The sequence below is a fragment of the Globicephala melas genome, chromosome 9 (genome assembly GCF_963455315.2).
Source record: "Globicephala melas chromosome 9, mGloMel1.2, whole genome shotgun sequence".
Lineage (NCBI taxonomy): Eukaryota > Metazoa > Chordata > Mammalia > Artiodactyla > Delphinidae > Globicephala > Globicephala melas.
The window spans coordinates 5,015,171-5,042,214 of record NC_083322.1 but is presented as its reverse complement, the minus strand read 5'-3'; the positions used below and the strand labels follow the sequence as shown (position 1 = coordinate 5,042,214).

The 27,044-nt window shown below is 37.3% G+C and overlaps 1 protein-coding gene across 2 annotated transcripts in view; it reads right to left on the bottom strand.

Annotated features, from left to right (window-relative positions):
* KMT2C (lysine methyltransferase 2C) overlaps nt 1–27,044 on the bottom strand; it is a 292,837-nt gene that overhangs the window by 116,786 nt on the left and 149,007 nt on the right. For both annotated transcript variants that reach the window (XM_060305074.2, XM_060305075.1), the window contains exons 7-9: nt 16,283–16,445; nt 8,347–8,518; nt 6,313–6,427 (exon numbers count right to left, since the gene is read on the bottom strand). In XM_060305074.2, the coding sequence (XP_060161057.1) occupies nt 6,313–6,427; nt 8,347–8,518; nt 16,283–16,445 (450 nt within the window). The remainder of the gene's footprint in view (nt 1–6,312; nt 6,428–8,346; nt 8,519–16,282; nt 16,446–27,044) is intronic.

The window sequence follows — 27,044 nt, the reverse complement described above, 5'->3', positions numbered from 1 at the left end:
CATTCTGCCCAAGAATGAATAACTCTCTCTATAATCATGAGGAAATATCAGACAAAGACAAAATAAGGAAAGTTCTATTTGTGATTTAAAGAAAACAAAACAAACAAACAAAAACCAGGTATGTGAGGAAGAACTCTATTATTCAAAACTGTCAATATCAAAAAAGACAAAGAAGGGCTAAAGAAATTTTCCAGATTCAAGGACTCAAAAGAAACATGGCAACTAAATGGAATACTTGATCCGAGACTATTCTGGGACCTACACAGGAGGAGGGAAATGCTATATGGGATCAAGTGACGAACTGAAATATGGATGGTAGATTAGATATATTGATGTAAATGTATGGGGTGATAATACTGCTGTGATTACGTAAGAATATCCCTATTATTAGGAAATACACATTTAAGTATTTAGGGGTAAAGGGAACACAGTGTGTATAACTTACTCTCAAAATGGTTCAGGGCAAAAAAATATACATGGGGCAGGGAGGAAGGAGAAAGGGCATGGATGACAATACTGAAATCCTAACAACAGGTGAATCTACGTAAATGGCATATGGGTCTTATTTTTATGTTTCCAACTTTTAAAGTTTGAAATTATTTCCACATAAAGCCTTTTAAAACACATAATATACCCACACATCAGCATTCTTGAAAGAGAAACAGAGAAAAGAAACCTACGGGACAATGACTGGTATATAACGAAGTTCCTAAAAAGATCACCCTCACTTCAGTGCAAGCAGCCTCGCCAGACTGACACCGTTCCTGGGAAGGCACACCTATCTGCCTCTGCACCTCCAGCCCGCACCACAGTGTTTGCATTTGACTAAAGACTATAAAGAACTATGAAAGAATTTAACAGTAGAGAAAGAGTATCATTCTTCAAACTGAAAAGAAGATAAGCATTCCTATGAGAAACTCCATGAGAATTGAGCACTTACTTTAGGCATTATGCTGAGCACTTTACAGGCATCATCTCGCTAAATCCAACACCCCTGTGAGGTTAAGTACTATTAACTACATGATGAAACACAGCTTACAGAAGTCAAATAATTTGCCAAAGATCCTGTATTTAGTAACTGGAAAACCTGAGATTTGACTCCACAGCTTAATCTTTTTAATCACTTTATAATACCTCCATAGAACAGAATAAAACACACACACTATCCATTCGTATTCTCAGCAGTATTATAAATAATTCTGTCACGTGAACGAGAATAGCAGACTATTACAGAAAGCAAATTAGTAAGGGCAGAACAAAAAGAAGCCAGAGAACAACCTTGAGAAATAAACTAGGAATTCTGAACACATTTTCCAAAATAATGAAAACCACAACAAAGAAAATAATGAATTAAAGCAGGAAACAAAATCACCTAGATGTTACTAAAGATTATTAAGGAGAATGTAAAGAAAGTAAATATTTTTTAAAAAGATGAATTTAACCAACACTTCCCTAGACCTTTCCACGGGCCTAAAGGGAGAATGACAATAGTCAGTATGTTCCAGAGAACACTAATTAGTGTAGAACCAACATCCTGGAAGCAAATCCAAATAACTGAACAAAAATAAAGATCTCATGGCCTTCAAGCAGAAAACCAATTAACTAATTAAACTAAAAACAAAACAAACTTCTTCTGTAATTCCATAAACTGGGAAAAAAACGGAAAAAAAGTATCCAGAGTAAAAAAAAAAAAAGTTGTAATGCAAAACTGTACCAAACCAAGTTCTTCTGGTAGTTTGAAGGCAACAATCTCTTTCAGGTTTGCAAGATTCCAGAATATTTACAATTCTTTTATAGAAGTGCATAACCAAGTCTCCAAAAGACTGGGGGTGAGATGAGGTTGGAATTTACAGAGAAGATCCCTCCCTCCCCAAAGAAAAAGTCTATAGTCTGGGTCAACTTAAGACAGAGAGGAGGGAGAAAACTTCTGATTTCTTCATTTTCAATGGCAAGGGGGGGCACTTTTAATATTTTCAACATTTATAACTTAATATTCTGAATTACAAATTACTGCAGGGAATAAAAGGAACTGAAAAACAGAAAGGAAATTAAAAGAACAGGTTTGTTTTAAAATAGCCAAGCATTTCAATTACATCCATTAGTCTAAATACTTGACTATTAAACCTTTCAAAAGGTACAGTTAAAATGACACAGAACGATGCAAAATGAAAAGATCACATTCAACTGGTTAAACTAAAACCCCACTCAGCCATATTTGTCAGGCAAAGCAAAATATCTGGTCCCCCTCTCCCCTCGCAAAAAAGAAAGGCATTACACAATATAAAGAGAATAGTTTTACACTGATAAAAAGCACAATACATCAATATTAGCCTGATCTACTTGCTAAATAACCAGCACAAGTTTAAATGCAAGAAGAAATTGATATGAGAAATTACAGGAGTCGATTTTATCTACGCCATAATACACTGTTGAATCAGTCAAAAAAATATGGAAAAAGAACTTCATCTAATTAAATGAAATTAATAAACACAAATACTACAGCTTTAAAGTCAGTAAGTCAAGCATCCAAATATATGTCAAAAAGAAAACTACGCTAGTTAAATTATCTGATTCAATACGATTAAAGCAGACACTAATGTGTTTAAGCACAACCTAAAAAAAGATAAAATTAAGTCAAATGTGAACAGATATAAACTTACCAATACAACAAATATGAGTGCAGCCAAAGCTATAATCAAAGGTAAATTTATAGTCTTAAATATCCTTTTTTCCTTAGGAAAGTGAAGAAAACGAATTACGAATTCAACTTCCTATTTCAAAAAAGTAAAAGAGGCGCGGTAGCGGAGATAAAAGTAATAAACATACAAATCCGTCCGACGGCAGCTTTTTCTTTAGACCAAGAACCAAGCCAAGAGAGAACGCGCGGAAGCACCCCGTCCGGCCGCCGGGCAGAAACTGCTCACGGGACCCTCCTCGGCCCCCAGGCTGCTCCCTCCCGGGCGACCTCACCGGAGAAGAGTTGCCCCGAGGCGCTCAGTTCCAGTGGAGAAGGCCCCGCCCCTCCAGGCCCCACCCTCGGGCCGAGGCGGGACAGAACTCGCCGCCCTCTGCCCCACGCCCTAGAACCAGGTGACACGCCGCCAGTTCCAGGTGTCGAGGCTCTGGGGGTGGGGGTGGGGCGCAGGGGTAAGGCTCCCCCGGCGCCTCCTCCTACCCCCTCACCAACACCCCCTCCCTGGGGACCTGCCAGCAAGACCGCTCCCCTTTCCAGGACCCTCCGAGGAGGGCAAGCACCACCACCGCCCACCCCTCCACCGGCCAGCGCCTCCCTCCCGCAGGCTGCTCCCGGAAGAAGCCTCGGGCTGGCGCCTCCTGGAAGCCTGCGAGCCCAGCTGCGGCGGGGAGCCTCGGCCTCCACCGACCACCTCCGCCACCCGACCCCTCCTGAAGGCCGCCCCACTAGCAGGGGAAGATGCCGAGACCACGACAAACACGAGCTCAAAGAGAAGGGCAAAGGTAACAGGATCGCGTTTCTGTGACAAAGGGACTAGAATGTGAGGATGCAGGGAGACCACAAGTGTATTCTTGGTCTGTATGTTTTCTGAGAACTTGAAATATTTCATAGAAATGCTAACTTTAAAAAATATAGGGAATTCCCTGGCACTCCGGTGGTTAGGGTTCAATCCCTCGTGGGAGAACTAAGATCCCGCAAGCCAAAAAAAATAAAATAAATAAAAATTGTTTTAATTAATATAAAATGTAACTGCATTTAGCATTTGTGTTTATTATTATGTTAGCCCCAAGTGCTGTCAAAGACGTGTGAAAGATACAAGATTTTCCACAGCAGAACCGTGGTAAAAAGAATGAGACGCGTGGACCGCACAAGGGATTCGCTCCGCAGTAGCGAGCAGCATCCACAGAGCAAGGAGGTTCTTCATACACATCACCTGACAACAGAAACTGCAAACAGCATACCCTTAACTTATAAACTTCTGTATTTTAGAAATAATTGGATCGATACCCCATTTATTACAGATTTCAACTGTGCCCATACGGTGCACCTGTGAACCAAAAGGTTTCTAGAGTTTTTGAGTGGTACTTCATTATATCTGATGTTCACAAGAATTGCTGGTTGGCACTTTGAGGTATGATTACTCTGAACCAGTAAACACAGTCCTGGCTTTATCAAACTATTTCTGTACAAATACAAAAGGCATTCTTTGTATGAACATTATTAAAGACAAAGAATACCTTTCTATTAAAACATGTCTTGGCAATTTACTTTAAAAGCAAAATTATTCGTTAGATTGGGGAGGGGGATTGGGATCGACATATATACACTGATATGTATAAAATGGATAACTAATACGAACCTGCTGTATAAGAAAATAAATAAAATAAAATTCAAAAAAAATTATTTGTTAGATTAAATTATTTATTTTCTAAGTTAAGACAGTGTAATTACCATAGATTAAAGAAGTTTATGCCTAGCTTCATGTCTATTCTGTGAAATTAAGATTATAATAATAATTAAAAAAAATAAAACTCAGCCTGGGGGTTCTGTAGAGATGGCCCATGGATCTAGAGTCTTTAGTTTCCTAGGATCCAAATCCTAATACAGATGAAAATTAGATTAAGAAATATTCCTTAATTAGTCTAGGGACAAAAGCACTGTTAATTAAGTATAGTATGATAGCACAGGGAGCATAATATATTGGATAAAACATTACAATGTAAGACAGGAAACCTGAATTTTAGTCTCTGTTCTGCCTCTGCAAATTAGTAAACCTCGGCAATTCACTTAATCACTAGTCCCTCACCAGTTCTTAATCTAGAATTTATTAGTTTACCTGTATAGATTTCAAAGGAAGCAAATTAACTACTTTTATGACTGACTCATTCTAGAGAACATTCAAAGAAAAGTCACAGTAAATATTGTTTGTAAACATCTTCCTAACAGGAAAAAAAAAATTAGTTTTATTCAGTCAGTTGGGAATTGAAGGTAAAACTTGAGTTATTCTTACCTTCTACTTTCACTTTAAGAATTTAAATATTTTGTGCTTCCAAGGACAGACAATTCTAAAATTTGCTGTTGTTTACCTGGTACTATACTAACTCTGCCCAGTAGGTTGAGGTGTCAGCCAACCTACAGGGTTTAGAGATGCAGGCAACAGAGCCTCAATAAATTCCTCAGGAAGTTTAGAGAGGCCAGAATGGAATACCTCAAGGTCACAAAGATGCAAATACCAAAATAGATGGAAAGGGGGAGAAACACTGACTAAAAGAATACCCAGAAAAAATTTAAAATAGCTGAAAATACATCTTAAAAGCATCCCACCAAGCAGAAAGACTGATATCTTAAGTAATAAAAAAGAAGTGGAAAAATGTCTATAGATCCTAACTCTCAAAACCCCAAAGAAACTTTACACAGCATCCAAAAAACCAGATATCTAAGTCAGTAAGCACTTACTAAAGCTACCATGGGGAAGGAACAATATACATATACATACGCATATATGATATGATTCCAAATATTTAATACAAGTTTATACATAAATACATACACACATATAAAATCAAGGTAAAATCATCTAAAAGCCAATCTGATCAAAATGTTATCTGCTTTATTTCTGGATTTTAAATTAATAGATTTTAAAAATACATCTGTTTCAGTGTCCGCCTATAAGGATACTACCTATTTCATAGTTTCAAAGCTTAAAGATGAATCACTGAAACACAATTTCTAAGCCATGAAGCACCATACACTTGTTAGTTAACAGGTTCATAGCAGCATTTTTTATAACAGCCTAAAATTGTCAGCAACCCAAATGTTCACCAACAGGTGATTCAATAAACAAATTGTGGTACTTCAACTATTAAGCAATAAAAAGAAATCACTACTGGCATGTGCAACAATATGCGGGACTCTCAAAATATTTATGTTGACTTTAAACCACCACCCCCTGCAAAAAAGAAAAGGGTATATACTATCCGACATCACTTATATAAAGTTCTAGAAAATGCAAACTAATCTATGGTGAGAGAAAGCAGATTGCCTGGAAGACAGAAGGGAGTACGGCAGTGAACAGTCAGAAAGGAGGAAATCTCAGGGGCACCAGGAAACTTCTAGGGGTGATGAATATGTTCATTATCTTGAAGGTGATAATGGTTTCATGAGTGAAAACGTCAAATTAAATCATAGACTTTAAATGTGTTCAGTTTACTGTATATCAATTATACATCAATAAAGTTTTTAAGTTGAAGGTAATATAGATTTGAATAGGTATCCGATTTGTCTGCTCTATATAAAAAACATACAGATTTTTTTTCTTAAAAAAATAAACAACTTACTTTGCATTTCCAGCCATTGGTTGGTACTGATTTCATAACTGGTTGAAGACAAAAAGTATGATACCCTTTGTCACACGTATCACACACTAGCATCTTGCTATCTTCTCCCGATTGTCTAAAAAATAAGATAGCATTAATGATGCCTTATCTTTAAACTTATGTTTGTAACATAAGTAATCATGAAAAGAATCTGTCCTGGGAACTGCCCAGTTCATAAATACCCTCCGTCTCTGTTTGGTCTATGCACAGATAATGACAGAGTTAACCCTCTAGAGGATGAGACAGAAATCTTCCAAAGGTCCCTAAAGGATTATCCTTACTGAACGCCCACCTATGGTGAACCCGTTTTAGTCATTTTAGGGTTCCTGCAAAGAAGGAGGGGTTAAGGCAAGATGAATGACACTGATCTTTACTTCTTAAACATCCCATGCCCATCCTTTTTTTGGGAAGGAGCTGTAACTGATAGGTGATGCTGCACGGAAAGGAACAAATCTTGGCATGGTGAGTTGGAAGACACTGTCATATAATAAAAAGAGGATCAAATTTGGATCAGACCTACAACTGTGTTCAGACTTCTGTTTTTCTAGCTGTGTGACTCCTGAATAACTTAGACTTAGTCCTCTTAATTTCAGGTATAAATGTGAATGATAATCAAAGATTACTGTGAGAATTAAATATAATTCTGGCTGAAGAGCTAAGAATATCCATTAAGCAATAAGTGCTAAATAAATAGATATAAGAATAATAATCTTGTTATAATTATTAAGAATTATAATTGAAAACCTAAAATCTTCCCCTAAACACTCTTCTGCCCCAAAGATTGGGCCCCTGTCCTGTCCATGATCTCAGCCTTGATTCTTGGCTGTTAGTCCCTCTCAGATACTAAGAATTTAATTCAAGAGGAGGGGAAAAGAAAAACTAGGGAATGCAAGAAGAAGAGCTGAGAGAGGAACCGCTGAATAAAACCTGGTGATAAACAGAAGTAAAAAGGAAGATGGGTTAATTGGCCTCCAGTAATTTCTTATTTAATTTAATAAATTCTACATATAAAATTGCACATTTTGTCTCTTTAGCTACATGGAAAGATCTTGGAGGAAAAGCACTCTTTCTTCAAGTTCTCTTACTCCTTCTCAAGAAGAAGCCAGGCACAGATACGAGGTATCAAATAAATGTTTACTGATATTTTCTTTAATTTTTACCAAAATATAAAAGCACGTCGTCCTATTTATTCCACATAATTCTAAGATATTGATGCTTATTGTTATCAAATTAAATTACAAATAAAACAGACTGAACATGGCAGTGGTGGGCATCATTTCTCCTGATTACAAAAGTCCTCAGCCTGTAAACAATTTGAAGACTGCTGTAGATGCAGGTAACATCCCCAAATTATCATGCTAATTAATTAGTAGCATGAGAAAAAAATAATCACAGAAAAGACTGGAGAAATGACCAAAGGATGGAATAAAACAAATAGGAAAAGATAATCCCATTACAAACATTTAAATGCCATACAATACTTTGTTTCAGAATTATGGTGAAAGTAACTGCCTTTCAGATAGATACAGATTTCTTTTTAAACAGTAGACTTAGTATAAATTGTTCTTCCTGGAATAGAAATTGAAACTTATCACTGATTCTTTGGTTCACTCTAATAACTACTTTCCATAGTTAGAGGTTTATTTTCCTATTAAATCTCCTCCCCAGTCTCCCTCAGAAAAAAAGGTGCTTTTTTTTCTAATGCTTATTTATTTTTAATTGTTAATATCATTCATTTAAAATTGCTGGCAAACTTAAGCTAGCTTTTTAGGCAACCAGAGGAATTTAAATTATTAAAATTAGTTTTTGTTTAGACTTATTTCAAAGAAATATGTTAATAAATATCTAGCAATTTCTAAAGACATGATGAAGTCAGTGTGAATGAATATAGCTGCAGTATGAACAACCTTTATCATATTACACAAACCTTTAGTACCTAATAATAGGGTCTCTCTTAAACTCAATACACACCTTTGAGTTGAAATTAAAACTTACTTGCAGTTCTGGCACACTTTGCACTCAGGACATTGCCAACCTGCACGTTTTAATGGAGTAACCGCTATATCCAGGCACATTCCATGATAGTGCTGACCACAAGTAGTACAAAAGAACTGATCTAAGAGGTCTCCCGGGCTGTCGCACACTGCACAGTTTGCATCTTCCTTTGCTACAATTAACAGTAAAACAACGAAATTGTTGTATAAGAATTTAATATTTTTCTGGCTTTACAGTTTAAAAATCACTTGAAGGGAATTTTCATGGTAAATCTTTCAGACACTTGAAATTATCCACATTGAACTGATATCCAATCAGAATAAGGTCTCCATTAAAACATTATAATATCTTTAATCTAAATTTAATCACATTAAATTTAATCATATAGTTTTGCAATGATTTGTACCTACATCTACTTGAGACCATAAGCAGTTCTTATTTAATTTTATATCCCTAATACCAGTGATATGCTGGGCACCTAGTTAATGTTCAATATATGCTTGCTGAAAAGAACCAAAAAGGAAAATATCAACTGAGAGGCGCTTTGCAGTGCAAAAATAAACATTTTTATTTGAGTGTTAAATAGGTTTTGAAATTAACAAAATCAGAGACAAAATTAAGAAATGTTAATATCAATTAGATTAAGATGCTTCTTATGCATAAACACTAATTTTTATTCAAGTCAAATAAGGTTTTTTTAATACTGGAAAATATATGAGGGAGAACATTAAAGATGGAAGCTACATATTCATACACAAATATAATACTTCATATACTAATTCTATATTCATCTATATTAATTGCCAGTTGTAAAAAAATTATGGACATCGTCTATCGCTAAATGTGGATTAAAAGGAATGGCACTTTTTAACAGTTCTTGTACCATCTAAAATAAAAAATAAATGTCAGGATAAACTGGCTTGCCAAGTATACAAACGCATGCATATTACAATATAATAAGGAAAAGAATGTATTCTAAAATCATACCAATTGGATGATATACACAAATATGTCTGTAACTGACACTTATGTTCTCAACTAAATGGTCTGGTCTGATTAGCTGATTGTCCTAGGACCGTTTTAAATTGTACATACGATTTTTTTTTTCCTCTTTCGCTTTCTGAAGATTTGGTCAGTCCTCTCTGGCTATAAGCCCTTTCTACCTGCTTTCTTTCCCCAGTCAAGTATCTTGAAACAGAGTAATAATCTATTCCTTTTCCTTACACCAAGAATTGGTTTTGTGGGCCATAGAAGTCTTTGGCATACAGAGTTTTTGTTTTTATTTTAGAATCCTTTTAAACTGGTAAAAAAAAAAAAAAAAACCATTTGCAGTTTGAGGGCAGAACACAAACAGGCCCTAGGATGCATCTAGACTGTAAGCTGGGCCCCTGGCGGCTCCTCACCCACTGTTCATCTGAAGCTACTTTAATGAGGCTACCAGTGGCCTATGAAATCCCGTGGTTACTTTTTAGGTCTTACCTTATTTGCCATCTGCAGCATTTACATCTACGCCCACACTGAAATTTCCTACCTTGATTGACTTCTATGATGGCAGCTTTCTCCAGATTTCTCCTTAGGCTTCCCATGCCCCCAATCTCCTCCTGCTGTGCTGGCTTTTGTGCCTCCACAAGCCCTCTAAATGATGGAGTCTCTTAGGATTTCATCCTCTTCCATCTTTTCTAATTCCCCATGGTTTTTCTTTGTAATCACATCAATTCCTACATCATAAAACACCACCACAATTCCCAGATCTCTATCACCAGACCCAAACTTCTTTCTGAACCTCAAAATGTTATTTTCAAGTCTTACTGGACCCTCAATAGCCAGGTGTTCTAAAAATACTCAAACTCAACTCCTCTAAAACTCTTTTTTTTTTTTTAATAAATTTATTTATTTTTGGCTGCGTTGGGTCTTTGTTGCTGCACGCAGGTTTTCTCCAGTTGGGGAGAGTGGGGCTACTCTTCATTGTGGTGAGCGGGCCTCCCTCATTGCGGAGCACGGGCTCTAGGCGCGCGGGCCTCAATAGCTGCGGCACGCGGGCTCAGTAGTTGTGGCGCACGGGCCTAGCTGCTCCGTGGCACGTGGGATCTTCCTGGACCAGGGATCGAACCCATGTCCCCTGCATTGGCAGGCTGATTCTCAACCCGTGCGCCACCAGGGAAGCCCCCTCTAGAACTTTTTTTAAACCTAAACCTCTCCCTTCTTTCTCGACCTGCTGGGTAAAGAAACTTTAGTGTCACTATTGACCCTTAACTACTCCCTGACCCAACACATCCAATTGGATACCAGTTCTTACTGAGTAAACTTTTTATGTATCCTCTTCCATCTGTTTGTACAGTTCAGTCCATCACACTTTGTCTTGGTCACTGCAGTTATCTTCTGAATGGAATGCTGGCTTAGGGCTCTGACCTCCTCCCTAAATCAGCTAAAGATCCAGAGCAATTTTCTAAGTGTTACGCCCTGCGCAAATTACAACTTTATCAACACCTCCTTTCTTGCCTTAAAATAAAAAAATCAAAAATTTCTAGTTTGAGGCAAAAAAAGGAGTGGGGGGGGATTATCTCCTTTTCCAACTGAATCTCAGAACATTCACTATTTCCTGGTCAGATCAAGCGGTCTGCTGTGCACGTTAACACAACAGACTGCTCAACCTTTGTGTACTTGTACACATTCTGTTCCTTCTGCCTGTAATTTTGTTCCTTTGTTGTGCCACTAGCCCATTCCAAAGAGGCCTTTAAAACTCTTGCTCAGACATAAACCCTGACTATCTAATGTTACCACACCTAAATGCCCATTTAGTTGTTGATTATTCCTTTCCCCATATGCTTAGAAGAAACTGTTAAATCATCAATTAATTATAACACAATACCGTGAACCCTTGAAGGATAGTAACCTTGTCTTTTTCAACTTCATATCCTCAGTTGCCTAGCACAAATCAATTCTTATATTTTAAGCAAAGGAGTTTCTTCTAAAATCATTTTTAAGTGGCTCTTTAAATGACAGGCATTTAGAAGAAAGCATTAATTCTAAAAATGAAATTACATGTATTAGTTCATTTTTTTAAATAAAAATGGAAAAACAGAGCAAAGTAGTTTTCTTAATACTAAAAGAGAGTTCCATATTTACTCATTCAAGCTAAGTACATTTAAAAACTAATCTTTGATTTTTGCCTACCCTCAAAACTTACAGAAACTGGGGCAAGTACTGGACTCTATCAGATTACATCTTTCTATTGTAATTTGCCAGGAACACTATCTAAATACTTCTGTGAAACTTTCTAGAGTTTGCTACTCTGCCACTTCAACTTGCCATGGTAGCTACTAGTCACATGTAGCTATTGCGCAATGGAAATGTGATTAGTCCAAATTGAGATGTGCTATACATATAAAACACACTCCGAATTCCAAAGACTTAATAGGAAAAAAATATTAATGTCACTATCTCAAAAATTTTATTAATTACAAGTTGAAATATTAACATTTTGGATATATTGGGTTAAGTATGTATTTTTAAAATTAATTTCAAATAAAAAATTTTAACATGACCACTAGAAAAATTAAAATTACATATATTGCTCACATCATATTTCTATTGCACAGCACTGTTTTATACAGCAAAGCTCATTCTGCAACAAGGTAACTCTGTGTATCACTATAGCAGAGATTACTTTTTATTCTATGACAGTTTCCACCAATTCCTTGATGACAATACTGTCATGTTGTATGATTAGTATGCATCATTTAATAAATTGGGCAAAAAAAAATCCATGTGATATATTCAGTCCAAAAACATTTACTATGCATTATATAAAAATAATAATAGAAAAAACTTGGTCCCAACCATTTTTCTGATCTGGGCGAACATACAGAAATATGTAGAAATACTAAAACAGCCTTTTGGAGGGCATGCATTAAGAAGATGACATTACTGGATGGCTTAAGTGTCATGTCAGACATAAGTATATGTACATATACATACATATATGTCTGAAAGCCAAAGGGGCGTTAAGCTTGAAGCACTAATCAAACGACTAAGTGAAAATTTTCCTTAAGCAGTAGGGAAAGCAAAATAGATTGAGTGCAAGACTAAAGATAAAGACAATTTAAGAGAGGACAGGAGTAAAATCCAGGTTAATTTGGCTCCAAAGATCATATTCTTTGCTACTAATCAATATTGATGCCCACTGGAAGGGCAAAGAAGGTGAAGAATAAAAGTGCAAAGGAAAAGTGCCAGCACAGGCATAGCAGGAAGAAGCTAAATGATGTAGGGAAAGCAAGAAAAGAGCAGCAGAAACAGAGAATAAGCTTTGGACAGGTCACTTCTTCCTAAGTGACAGCTGTGACGAGAAGAAATGGAGGAAAAGGCAAAAACATGGAGCTTAAATTAGATGGAAGCTTATCATAGATCCTTAAACATGGTCAATTTGGAAGGTGAGACTACTGCTTAAGAAAGGCTAGACAGCACATAAGAAGAGAACCAGGTGAAGAGCACAGTCTCAAGTCAGATTATTATCAGTGAATTTTAAAAGGACTAAATCAGCATAGCTTTGTAACTTCCATCGACATTACAGCTTCCGTGACCATCGCTGGCAGGACACTCTGCAAGGTGATTTGCCTATCAAAATGGAATCTCTAGAAAGAAGAAGTAAATCATGGATGTTGTCCAGAGAGGCTGGCCCACAGGGTAGGCAGGTAGGTAAGAAAGAAACGTCAGGGGGCTGACAGAATTTAAGGTAACAGAAAAGTAGCAGGACTTGGTGTCAAGAGAGACCAGACAACTAAGAAAATGAGGTAGGAGTTAAAAGTTTAAATGAAGTAAAGGAAGAAAAAGCTGAGTGATGAAAGTAAATACGCTGGGGGAGGGGGAGTGGATTAAGAGATGTAGCATTCCCAGGTTTAAACCTTGCAAAGGCTTCTCACTGAAGACAGAATAAAATCCAAACCCCTTCCCTTGTTTACAAGGCCTACATGATCTAGTCTTTGTTCGCCTTGATGTGGTCTCTACTACCCACCTGGCAGACACTAAGTTCCAGACACAGTGACTAGCTGTCTATTCCACAATCACGCCATGCTCCTGCCTCAAGGCCTGCGCAGTAGTTGTTCGCTCAGCCTGGAATGTTCTTTCCTCTGACCTTGCATGGCTGGCTTTCTGCCATTCAGCCTTCCATGAGAGGGAAAATACTACTCAGGAAGTATATGTGGCTATGTCCCTTAGATGGATATTTAGCGTAAAGTTTCCAGGCAAGGTTAGTGTATACTTGCATCGTCGTGAAAATAAGGTTAGAGCCATGACTGGCATTTTTCGAAGACAAAGCACCCCAAAATTGTTTTCTGATGAAAATGCTGGTCGTGCTCACAGATGCGCTCTTTTTGCTGGGATGTTTTTTTCTAATGAGGTCCATGTTTTTGTTAGATTTTTCAACTTTCATAAAAAGATGTCAATCTTACTCCTAACTCAGGTAACTATCACAGCATACCGCTCTGTTCTTAGCCAGTAGCATCAAGTATTATACTCAATGCAAACACAGTACTTAGATAAGAGCTAAAATAACTACCTTTCAGTACAGCAATTCATAATATATGGTACAATGCTACATGATTTTCATTGTCATTTAACCTTCATAATAACACTGTCATTTAAGATATCCCCATTTTTAAAACATAAAAAGTGCTTTGTGCTATGACATACAATTAGAACAGCTAAATATACAAATGAAAGATTTTATAAGACTATTACGTAGTCTTGTATATTACTGCAATATAGTCTATCTGCAGTACTCTTTACATCCTTGGATTAAAACAGATGCTCAGGAAGCTGGGTATTTAGACTGCATTGTTTAGGATCCCCAGGGAATAGAATTTACTCAACTGGGCTTTGGTTTTATACCACTGACTTATTTTAAGGGCTGTTATAAGAAATTGCCCTGTGGGGTTTGTTGTTTATACTGCAAGACAGCTACTTGAAGACAGTTTCTCACTACCATATATAGTGTACATACAGTGTCAGTATCAAGTGAATTATTATTACTACAAATCAGGCAACTGTTCATATGCCCTTCTTCATGCTGACTGCTGGAAAGCTCTGGAGCCAGATTTGTGGCATAGGCCTGGGAAATACACATTTATTTTGGGTATCAGCCTCACCGTATTACCCTCCCATTTATCCTATCCTTATTTTCCCTTCCCACTGGCCAAATTTTCTTGCTTATTTTTAGTCTTACTTTATCCTACTGTTCATGTATTTGTGTAAGTCTCCGTAAGTCTACTTTGGAACAAGGCAAGGTACCAGTAATTTCAGTGTATCTTTTAGCTTTATGTTGCCAGCATGAACCTTTCACTATATTCATGATAAATGGTAACAAATCATCTCACCTCAGTTCTTACACTTCATTATTTTATAAAACAATTTATGATCCCTAACAAATAAATGTATATAAATCATATACATTATGTGAACAGAGTCTGCAAAAGAAAGTAGTACTGCCAATAAGTAATAGAATTTCTCACATTAGAAACATAGTCATAGAAAAGTTTGCATGTTGTTTACTGAGGTCTAAATCACGACCACATACAAAAGGCTGAATAAAATTTAAATTGTTAAACACACCCACAGTTGTTTTATTCAATTGGAAAAGTGTGTTATACCACCCAGAATACAATCAGCTCTGATGATTCACATCACAGTCTGTGTACTTAGTGAAGGAATTCACTATATGAGGCCTTAAAATAAATAACACCCATTACAGTAGCTGTGCATGAGTGTTGTCTTCTTCTCCCAGATTTAACAGTGTGTAATCCAAAGCATTTTTAAAACTTTAAATCCCTTATTAGCCTAAATACAATGTGACATTTCAGTTTGCCTTACCTATAATTTACGTCTGTATAGTGATTAAGGACAACATGATTATACATGTAGACACAAAATAACTTTAACTAAAGATAAAATCATGGTACTGAACAGAGAAAAATGATGATTATGAAATCTGTGTTTGAGATTACTTTAAGCCTGAAGTAGCTATATTTATGTTTCACAAAGCTGGAAAAGATAGGAAAAAAGCCTTTACTGACATTGCTAAGAATACAGGTAAAAGCTAACAATTAGGTAACTAAGAGATGACATAAAAAAAGACTGAATAAAGAAGGCATCAAAGAGATTTCACAAGCAGATTGGAAATTCAATTTACTAGGGAAAAAAGATCTCAAATCATGCATGCTCATTGGAAATCCATACACTAGGAAAAAAGTAAGATCTCTATTTAATAAGGATAGGAAAGAGTTATAAGTTTCTGTATAACATAAATTTCAAACACTTAAACCTTTTCACCTAATTATAAAATACTGTTTGGAAAAGGAAAAAAAAAAAAGACAACTGAGGATTATAGATAATTATAACCAAGACAGATGAATCAAGAAGAAGCATTAACGAGATTTCTATTATGACTACTAGGACATTTTCCAAGATTTTCAAGTGTTTGGTGATCCTATCAACATACATCCTGAAATAACATCTGAATGAACCATCTTCTAAATCTCCAACTGGGTAGTCTTTTTAGTGTAAAAGACACTGAATTAAATACACTGTTTAATTTTTTAAATGACCTACTTTCATAGTACATATTAAAATACCATATACTCAGCAAGTTTACCTTTCTACAGTAGTTAAATTTTTTAAATAAGAATAAAAAACATGCAAACTATCTTTGAATTTTTGAGGAAATAACTCTCTGGATATAACTTCAATGATATTGTTGGTAACAGATTCCTCCCCCTGCCCCCTCACCCCACCCAAGGATCTCTTGTGAAGATCTCTCAGATTATCAAGATTATGTAATGTTGCCTTTTACCACAAGTAGAATAACACTTAGGGAACTTAAACATTTGTTATTTTAAGTAAATACACTGATAAATGTTTTTAAATATATCTGTAGTAAACTTACATCTTTCAGGAGCTTGGTCAATGTGCTCTGGACAAAGAAGGAAGAAGTGACTGAAATCCTGAAAGGTGCCGGCTCCAGCAGCACAAGGATAATGGTACATCTGGGCACATTTCTCTTCACAGCATTTGATAGTGGCTCCAAGGTGCTTACAAAATGCACATCGCTGGAAGGGAGCAAAGGATAAAGAAATATCCTTATAAAACCTGGAAAAGCAACACTCAAAGGTGGGGCTACGAAGATATTCAAAAGTCTTTGTACATTACTAGTAAAACAATTTGAAGCCTGCAGAGCACTAAATAAAGGATCAGTTAAAATGATAAAATCTAAGTTCTCCGTTCAGTGCTTGGTAAATATTCATCCAAGGAAGAATACATATTCATCCTTCCATTCAAGTTTAGAAAGTTAGCATTTCACTTTTTTTTTTCTATTGACTTTGTCAATACAACTACCATTTTTAAAAAACTAATAATATGGTTAAAAGGGCAGGTTTCTAGTTGGGGATTATTTTTAACAGGTGATTAAATCCCATTAATAAACAGATAAAACATATATATATTATTTCCAAAACCTCTTACTATTTTCACCCTGCCTAAAAATCAACATGAAGTAAACTAGTCAATCACAGAATAAGTTAATGAGTGGCAACTACATGGTTAAAGGCACACATACAAATCTACACACTTCATTGTAGCAGTTAGTTTCAAGTTTCTTTAAAATGCTGGGCACGTGAAGAAAAATTAAGTCATCTGACTTTCTCCTTCCCCCATTCCAATCTGCCTCTATCTCTTGCAAGTGGTAAAATCAAAGAAATAAAGTCTCAAACGAACAGCAGGGGAAGTTTGGCGCACCTGAAATGTGTAAGAAGTCAGTATGAATTATCTAAGAGTAATTCTTTCCCTAAGAAAGATTAATAAACGTCCTCATCCGCCCAAGCCCACTTGGGGCATCATAACGTACAAAATCTCTCTCTGTGTGTAGGAGAGGCCTAGCTGCCCTTTTTGAATATACTTCTGTTTTAGCATTTATGCTACTGCATGGTAATTACTTATCGCTCTTTTTTCATCCAAGATCTTTGAGTAGAGGAATCGGGTTGTACTAACTTTGTATTCTTAGTGCCATGAATCCTGTTTGACATAGAAAGGCCCTAATAAACTGGTGTTCATATTTATATATATTAACTGGACTTCACTTTTGCTAATCTTACTGTAGTTGTGGCTCATGACTAGCAGAGCTGAACTAACTGAAGCCAAGTGGGACGGCACGTGGTAAAACCGAGGCTCAGGTAATAGAGTTGCTAACATTACTATCAACATCTTCACGTGCTAATATACTGATTCCATCTTCTGCTAGTCAATTAGATAATACAATAGTTTGTAAATTGTAAATAATTTCAATGTCTTGCATGTAAATCTACATAAGATATCACATGCCATCAACGCCTCCTCATAACCATCGGTCCCCTGCACGGAACCAATATAAGAAAGTTAAGCGTCTCTTGGTGTGTCTTCTACACATTTTGGCTGCAGGCAACAAGACCACTGTAGTTTCTAAGTAACTCATAAACACTAGCTATATCTTTGACATTTTAATTTTATATACTGTCCACAAGTTCACACACTAACACACATTTCAGTTGTCTTTTTGTACTCAAAGGTATTATTACTGCATTAACAAAAACTGAAGAAAAGAAATAAAGCCTTCTTTATCTTCACTGATAAAGCATAATAATCAGCTTTTTCCAAACAATATATTTATGTCACAACCTCCTATGGTATCCAAATATGTTTACTGTATTAACAGAACCCAGAATTAAAGACATGTATAATATCTAGGTAGTCTGAGTATCCTTGAGTCAATACTGGGAAGGTCAAGGTAATGTTGCGGGAAGAAAGTACATTTATATGTCCAATCAACCACTGAAAAGTTTTTATTATTAACTCATTAACATCGCAAAATAATTTCTGCTACACTGTTAAAATCTACAATCTCCATTACTTTTATAGCATATGGCAAGTTGTACAGAAGCCTTTTGCTCTAAAAGTAATTTTGACAAATAAAATATAATGACTTTTAAGTGTATAATAAGGAAATAAAAGAATTTAACTTGATCCTTTTCTCACTGTCTATATCATTTTAGAAACATCAACATGTTCTCTTAATCATATTTGCAATGGAAAATATTACATGACATTAGCTAAACTACTATGAGAAGTCCTGGAATGTATCCAACATACTAATTTACAATAACATGTAAAGAGATTAGGGAATAAAGGGAAATAAAATACTAACTGCATTTAAGTGAACGCTTCAAACCCATCTGTTATAACTACATAGCTAATGAAAGACATTTGGCATTGAAAGAAAACATATACTATCTATACAGGCTGGAATATATCTTTTTGAACCAATAAAAAGCATTTATAAAATTGTAGAAAATGTCAAAGAATAAATTTCTACAGGAAACTTGTCTAACATCAGCACCCTCATACACCACAAGTCACAAATCAAAACAAATTACAAGCTAAGTAACAATTACAAAGCTAATCAACATTTCGTGAGAGGAAGGTAAGATAAAAAGCTCTTATCAACTAAACAATTTGACTCAATATTAAAAACCCCTAAATAATTTTTATACTTTTTTAACCATTAAAAAGAAGAGAAGGAGAGGGAAAGATAAAAAGAAAAGTGTTAAATATCTTTTGACATTAGTCCAAGAACACATCCAAGAAAAAACTCTCAATGAGAGTTCACGTTGCCACCTGTAAGAAAGAGTCTGAGGAACTTCCAAAACTTGGAAAGCTCTCGCAAAATAAGTCTATAATACAAAACAGAATCAACAAAATTTCAGAGATTAAGGTTCAAGATGAGTTATGAAACAGTAACAATAAGTTTCAGGATATTCCAAAGCTTGTTCAATTAATTTTCAAGTATTTATTCTATATCAACTACTGCAATTGGCTAAGTGCTGTAAGAAATATCAAATATTAATTTTCTACACACCAGGCTGTTTTTAACCTTTACCAAACTTTTCTTATTAGTCTGTTAGGATTCTCCCATAATGCTGTAATAACGAATGAAGATAGCAAGTAAGAGAAAAAATAAAATGGCATGAGAAACTATCAGGAAGGTCCAATGTCTGTTTAGAAAGAGTACTAGAAGGAGAGAAAATAGAAGGATTATAAGCAGAGAAATTAGAAAGAAAATTTATGAAAATATCTAATAATAAAAGGTAACATTTATTAAGCATAATTTCCATTTAATAGATGAGGAAACTGAAAGACAAGAGTCTTTTTCTTTCTGTTCTATTGATATCTGTTTCACTACAAAAACACCCACCCAAACAGAAAACACCAGCTTCAGATTAAAATGTCTTACACCTAGAAACATGGGCAAAGATAACAAGGATAAATGAAAAATTCTAGTAGCCCCACCAAAAAGAAAAGGGGTCATTTACAAAGATAGGAGAAACGGGAATTGCTTTTCATTGGCAATATTAAATGTAAAAACAAAAAACAGCGGCTTCCGGGAAGATGGCGGAAGAGTAAGACACGGAGATCACCTTCCTCCCCACAGATACACCAGAAATACATCAACACGTGGAACAACTCCTACAGAACACCTACTGAACGCTGGCAGAAGACCTCAGACCTCCCAAAAGGCAAGACACTCCCCCCACGTACCTGGGTAGGGCAAAAGAAAAAAGGAAAGACAGAGACGAAAGGATAGGGACGGGACCTGCACCTCTGGGAGAGAGCTGTGAAGGAGGAAAGGTTTCCACACACTAGAAGCCCCTTCACAGGCCGAGACTGCGGGTGGCGGAGGGGGAGAGCTTCGAAGCCGCGGAGGAGAGGGCAGCCACAGGGGTGCGGGGGGCGAAGCGGAGAGATTCCCGCACAGAGGATCAGGGCACACCGGCACTCACCAGCCCGAGAGGCTTGTCTGCTCCCCCGCCGGGGCGGGCGGGGCTGGGAGCTGAGGCTCGGGCTTCGGTCGGAGCGCAGGGAGAGGACTGGGGTTGGCTGCGTGAACACAGCCTGCAGGAGGTTAGTGCACCACGGCTAGCCGGGAGGGAGTCCGGGGAAAAGTCTGGAGCTGCCGAAGAAGCAGGAAACTTTTTCTTACCTCTGTTTCCTGGTGCGCGAGGAGAGAGGATTAAGAGCGCTGCTTAAAGGAGCTCCAGAAACGGGCGCGAGACGCGGCTAACAACGCGGACCCCAGAGACGGGCATGAGACGCTAACGCTGCTGCTGCTGCCACCAAGAAGCCTGTGTGCGAGCACAGGTCACTCTCCACACACCCATTCCGGGGAGCCTGTGCAGCCCGAAACTGCCAGGGTCCCGGGATTCAGCAACAACTTCCCCGGGAGAACGCACGGTACACCTCAGGCTGGTGCAACGTCACACCGGCCTCTGCCGCCGCAGGCCCGCCCCGCACGCCGTGCCCCTCCCTCCCCCCAGCCTAAGTGAGCCAGAGCCCCTGAATCAGCGGCTCCTTTAACCCTGTCCTGTCTGAGCGAAGAACAAACGCCCTCTGGCCACCTACACGCAGAGGCAGGGCCAAATCCAAAACTGAGTCCCAGGAGCTGTGCAAACAAAGAAGAGAAAGGGAAATCTCTCCCAGCAGCCTCAGTGGCAGCGGATTAAAGCTCCACAATCAACTTGATGTACCTGCATCTGTGGAATACCTGAATAGACAACGAACCATCCCAAATTGAGGAGGTGGACTTTGAGAGCAAGATTTATGATTTTTCCCCTTCTTCCTCTTTTTGTGAGTGTGTATGTGTATGCTTCTGTGTGAGATTTTGTCTGTATAGCTTTCTTTCCACCATTGGTCCTAGGGTTCAATCCGGTTTTTTTCTTTTTAATAATTATTTTTTATTTTAATAACTTTATTTTCTTATTTTATTTTACTTTACCTTCTTCCTTTCTTTTTTTCCTTCCTCCCTCCCTCCTTTCTTTCTTTCATTCTTTTTCTTTATTTCTTCTACTAATTCTTTCTTTCTACTTTTTCTCCCTTTTATTCTGAGCCATGTGGATGAAAGGCTCTTGGTGCTGCAGCCAGGAGTCAGCGCTGTGCCTCTGAGGTGGGAGAGCCAACTTCAGGACACTGGTCCACAAGAGACGTCCCAGCTCCACATAATATCAAATGGCGAAAATCTCCCAGAGATCTCCATCTCAGCACCAGCACTCAGCTTCACTCAATGACCAGCAAGCTACAGTGCTGGACATCCTATGCCAAACAACTAGCAAGACAGGAACACAACAGCACCCATTAGCAGAGAGGCTGCCTAAAATCATAATAAGTCCACAGACACCCCAAGACACACCACCAGACGTGGACATGCCCACCAGAAAGACAAGATCCAGCCTCATCCACCAGAACACAGGCACTAGTCCCCTCCACCAGGAAGCCTACACAACCCACTGAACCAACCTTACCCACTGGGGACAGACACCAAAAACAACGGGAACTACGAACCGGCAGCCTGCAAAAAGGAGACCCCAAACACAGTAAGATAAGCAAAATGAGAAGACAGAAAAACACACAAGAGATGAAGGAGCAAGATAAAAATGCACCAGACCTAACAAATGAAGAGGAAATAGGCAGTCTACCTGAAAAAGAATTCGGAATGATAGTAAAGATGATCCAAAATCTTGGAAATAGAATAGACAAAATGCAAGAGACATTTAACAAGGATCTAGAAGAACTAAAGATGAAACAAACAATGATGAACACCACAATAAATGAAATGAAAAATACTCTAGATGGGATCAATAGCAGAATAACTGAGGCAGAAGAACAGATAAATTACCTGGAAGATAAAATAATGGAAATAACTACTGCAGAACAGAATAAAGAAAAAAGAAAAAAGAATGAAAAGAACTGAGGACAGTCTCAGAGACCTCTGGGACAACATTAAACGCACCAATATTCGAATTATAAGGGTCCCAGAAGAAGAAGAGCAAAAGAAACGGACTGAGAAAATATTTGAAGAGATTATAGTTGAAAACTTCCCTAATATGGGAAAGGAAATAGTTAATCAAGTCCAGGAAGCACAGAGAGTCCCATATAGGATAAATCCAAGGAGAAATACACCAAGACACATATTAATCAAACTGTCAAAAATTAAATACACAGAAAACGTATTAAAAGCAGCAAGGGAAAAATAACACACAAGGGAATCCCCATAAGGTTAACAGCTGATCTTTCAGGAGAAACTCTGCAAGCCAGAAGGGAGTGGCAGGACATACTGAAAGTGATGAAGGAGAAAAACCTGCAACCAAGATTACTCTAGCCAGCAAGCATCTCATTCAGATTTGATGGAGAAATTAAAACCTTTACAGACAAGCAAAAGCTGAGAGAGTTCTGCACCACCAAACCAGCTTTACAACAACTGCTAAAGGAACTTCTCTAGGCAAGAAACACAAGAGAAGAAAAAGACCTACAATAATGAACCCAAAACAATTAAGAAAATGGGAATAGGAACATACATATCGATAATTACCTTAAATGTAAATGGACTAAATGCTCCCACCGAAAGACACAGATTAGCCGAATGGATACAAAAACAAGACCCATATATTTGCTGTCTACAAGAGACCCACTTCACAGACTGAAAGTAAGGGGATGGAAAGAGCTATTTCATGCAAATGGAAACCAAAAGAAAGCTGGAGTAGCAATTCTCATATCAGATAAAATAGACTTTAAAATAAAGACTATTAGAAGAGACAAAGAAGGACACTACATAGTGATCATGGGATCGATCCAAGAAGAAGATATAACAATTGTAAATATTTATGTACCCAACATAGGAGCACCTCAATACATAAGGCAAATACTAACAGCAATAAAAGGGGAAATCAACAGTAACACATTCATAGTAGGGGACTTTAACACCCCACTTTCACCAATGGACAGATCATCCAAAATGAAAATAAATAAGGAAACACAAGCTTTAAATGATACATTAAACAAGATGGACTTAATTGATATTTATAGGACATTCCATCCAAAAACAACAGAATACACATTCTTCTCAAGTGCTCATGGAACATTCTCCAGGATAGATCATATCCTGGGTCACAAATCAAGCCTTGGTAAATTTAAATGAATTGAAATTGTATCAAGCAATTATACCCCAATAAAGATGTTTAAAAAAAAAAAAAAAGAAATTGTATCAAGTATCTTTTCCGACCACAACGCTATGAGACTAGATATCAATTACAGGAAAATATCTGTAAAAAATACAAACACATGGAGGCTAAACAATACACTACTTAATAATGAAGTGATCACTGAAGAAACCAAAAAATACCTAGAAACAAATGACAATGGAGACACGACGACCCAAAACCTATGGGATGCAGCAAAAGCCGTTCTAAGAGGGAAGTTTATAGCAATACAAGCCCACCTTAAGAAACAGGAAACATCTCGAATAAACAACCTAATCTTGCACCTAAAGCAATTAGAGAAGGAAGAAAAAAAAACCCCAAAGTTAGCAGAAGGAAAGAAATCATAAAGATCAGATCAGAAATAAATGAAAAAGAAATGAAGGAAACGATAGCAAAGATCAATAAAACTAAAAGCTGATTCTTTGAGAAGATAAATAAAATTGATAAACCATTAGCCAGACTCATCAAGAAAAAAACGGAGGAGACTCAAATCAGTAGAATTAAAAATGAAAAAGGAGAAGTAACAACTGACACTGCAGAAATACAAAAGATCATGAGAGATTACTACAAGCAACTCTATGCCAATAAAATGTACAACCTGGAAGAAATGGACAAATTCTTAGAAATGCACAACCTGCCAAGACTGAATCAGGAAGAAATAGAAAATATGAACAGACCAATCACAAGCACTGAAATTGAAACTCTGATTAAAAATCTTCCAACAAACAAAAGCCCAGGACCAGATGGCTTCACAGGCAAATTCTATCAAACATTTAGAGAAGAGCTAACACCTATCCTTCTCAAACTCTTCCAAAATATAGCAGAGGGAGGAACACTCCCAAATTCATTCTACGAGGCCACCATCACCTTGATACCAAAACCAGACAAGGATGTCACAAAGAAAGAAAACTACAGGCCAATATCACTGATGAACATAGATGCAAAAATCCTCAACAAAATACTAGCAAACAGAATCCAACAGCACATTAAAAGGATCATACACCATGATCAAGTGGGGTTTACTCCAGGAATGCAAGGATTCTTCAATATATGCAAATCAATCAACGTGATACACCATATTAACAAACTGAAGGAGAAAAACAATATGATCATCTCAATAGATGCAGAGAAAGCTTTCGACAAAATTCAATATCCATTTATGATAAAAACCCTCCAGAAAGTAGGCATAGAGGGAACTTTCCTCAACATAATAAAGGCCATATATGGCAAACCCACAGCAAACATCGTCCTCAATGGTGAAAAACTGAAAGCATTTCCAGTAAGATCAGGAACTAGACAAGGTTGCCCACTCTCACCACTCTTATTCAACATAGTTTTGGAAGTTTTAGCCACAGCAATCAGAGAAGAAAAGGAAATAAAAGGAATCCAAATTGGAAAAGAAGAAGTAAAGCTGTCACTGTTTGCAGATGACATGATACTATACATAGAGAATCCTAAAGATGCTACCAGAAAACTACTAGAACTAATCAATGAATCTGTTAAAGTAGCAGGATACAACATTAATGCACAGAAATCTCTGGCATTCCTATACACTAATGATGAAAAATCTGAAAGTGAAATCAAGAAAACACTCCCATTTACCATTGCAATAAAAAGAATAAAATATCTAGGAATAAACCTACCGAAGGAGACAAAAGACCTGTATGTAGAAAATTATAAGACACTGATGAAAGAAATTAAAGATGATACAAATAGATGGAGAGATATACCATGTTCTTGGATTGGAAGAATCAACATTGTGAAAGTGACTCTACTACCCAAAGCAATCTACAGATTCAATGCAATCCCTATCAAACTACCACTGGCATTTTTCACAGAACTAGAACAAAAAATTTCACAATTTGTATGGAAACACAAAAGACCCCGAATAGCCAAGGCAATCTTGAGAACGAAAAACGGAGCTGGAGGAATCAGGCTCCCTGACTTCAGACTATACTACAAAGCTACAGTAATCAAGACAGTATGGCACTGGCACCAAAAGAGAAAGGTAGATCAATGCAACAGGATAGAAAGCACAGGGATGAACCCACGCACATATGGTCACCTTATCTTTGATAAAGGAGGGAGGAATGTACAGTGGAGAAAGGACACCCTCTTCAGTAAGTGGTGCTGGAAAAACTGGACAGGTACATGTAAAAGTATGAGATTAGATCACTCCCTAACACCATACACAAAAATAAGCTCAAAACGGATTAAAGATCGAAATGTAAGGCCAGAAACTATCAAACTCTTAGAGGAAAACATAGGCAGAACACTCTATGACATAAATCACAGCAAGATCCTTTTTGACCCTCCTCCTAGAGAAATGGAAATAAAAACAAAAATAAATGGGACCTAATGAAACTTCAAAGCTTTTGCACAGCAAAGGAAACCATAAACAAGACCAAAAGACAACCCTCAGAATGGGAGAAAATATTTGCAAATGAAGCAACTGACAAAGGATTTATCTCCAAAATTTATAAGCAGCACATGCAGCTCAATAACAAAAAAACAAACAACCCAATCCAAAAGTGGGCAGAAGACCTAAGTAGACATTTCTCTAAAGAAGATATGCAGACTGCCAACAAACACATGAAAAAATGCTCAACATCATTAAACATTAGAGAAATGCAAATCAAAACTACAATGAGATATCATCTCACACCAGTCAGAATGGCCATCATCAAAAAATCTAGAAACAATAAATGCTGGAGAGGGTGTGGAGAAAAGGGAACACTCTTGCAGTGTTGGTGGGAATGTAAATTGATACAGCCACTGTGGAGACCAGTATGGAGGTTCCTTAAAAAACTACAAATAGAACTACCATATGACCCAGCAATCCCACTACTGGGCATATACCCTGAGAAAACCATAATTCAAAAAGAGTCATATTCCAAAATGTTCATTGCAGCTCTATTTACAATAGGCCGGAGATGAAAACAACCTAAGTGTCCATCATCAGATGAATGGATAAAGAAGATGTGGCACATATATACAATGGAATATTATTCAGCCATAAAAAGAAACGACATTGAGCTATTTGTAATGAGTTGGATAGACCTAGAGTCTGTCATACAGAGTGAAGTAAGTCAGAAAGAGAAAAACAAATACCATATGCTAACACATATATATGGAATCGTAAAAAAAAAAAAAAGGTTCTGAAGAACCTAGGGGCAGGACAGGAATAAAGACGCAGACCTAGAGAATGGACTTGAAGACATGGGGAGGGGGAAGGGTAAGCTGTGACAAAGCGAGAGAGAGTCATGGACATACATACACTGCCAAATGTAAAACAGATAGCAGCCACATAGCACAGGGAGATCTGCTCGGTCCTTTACGACCACCTGGAGGGGTGGGATATGGAGGGTGGGACGGAGGGAGATGCAAGAAGGAAGAGATAAGGGAACATATGTACATGTATAACTGATTCACTTTGTTATAAAGCAGAAACTAACACACCATTGTAAAGCAATTATACTCCAATAAAGATGTTAAAAAAAAAAAAAGAGCAATATCTTCCAAGGTCTACAAAAAAATTCTTTGAGGGCTTCCCGGTGGCACAGTGGTTGAGAGTCCACCTGCCGATGCAGG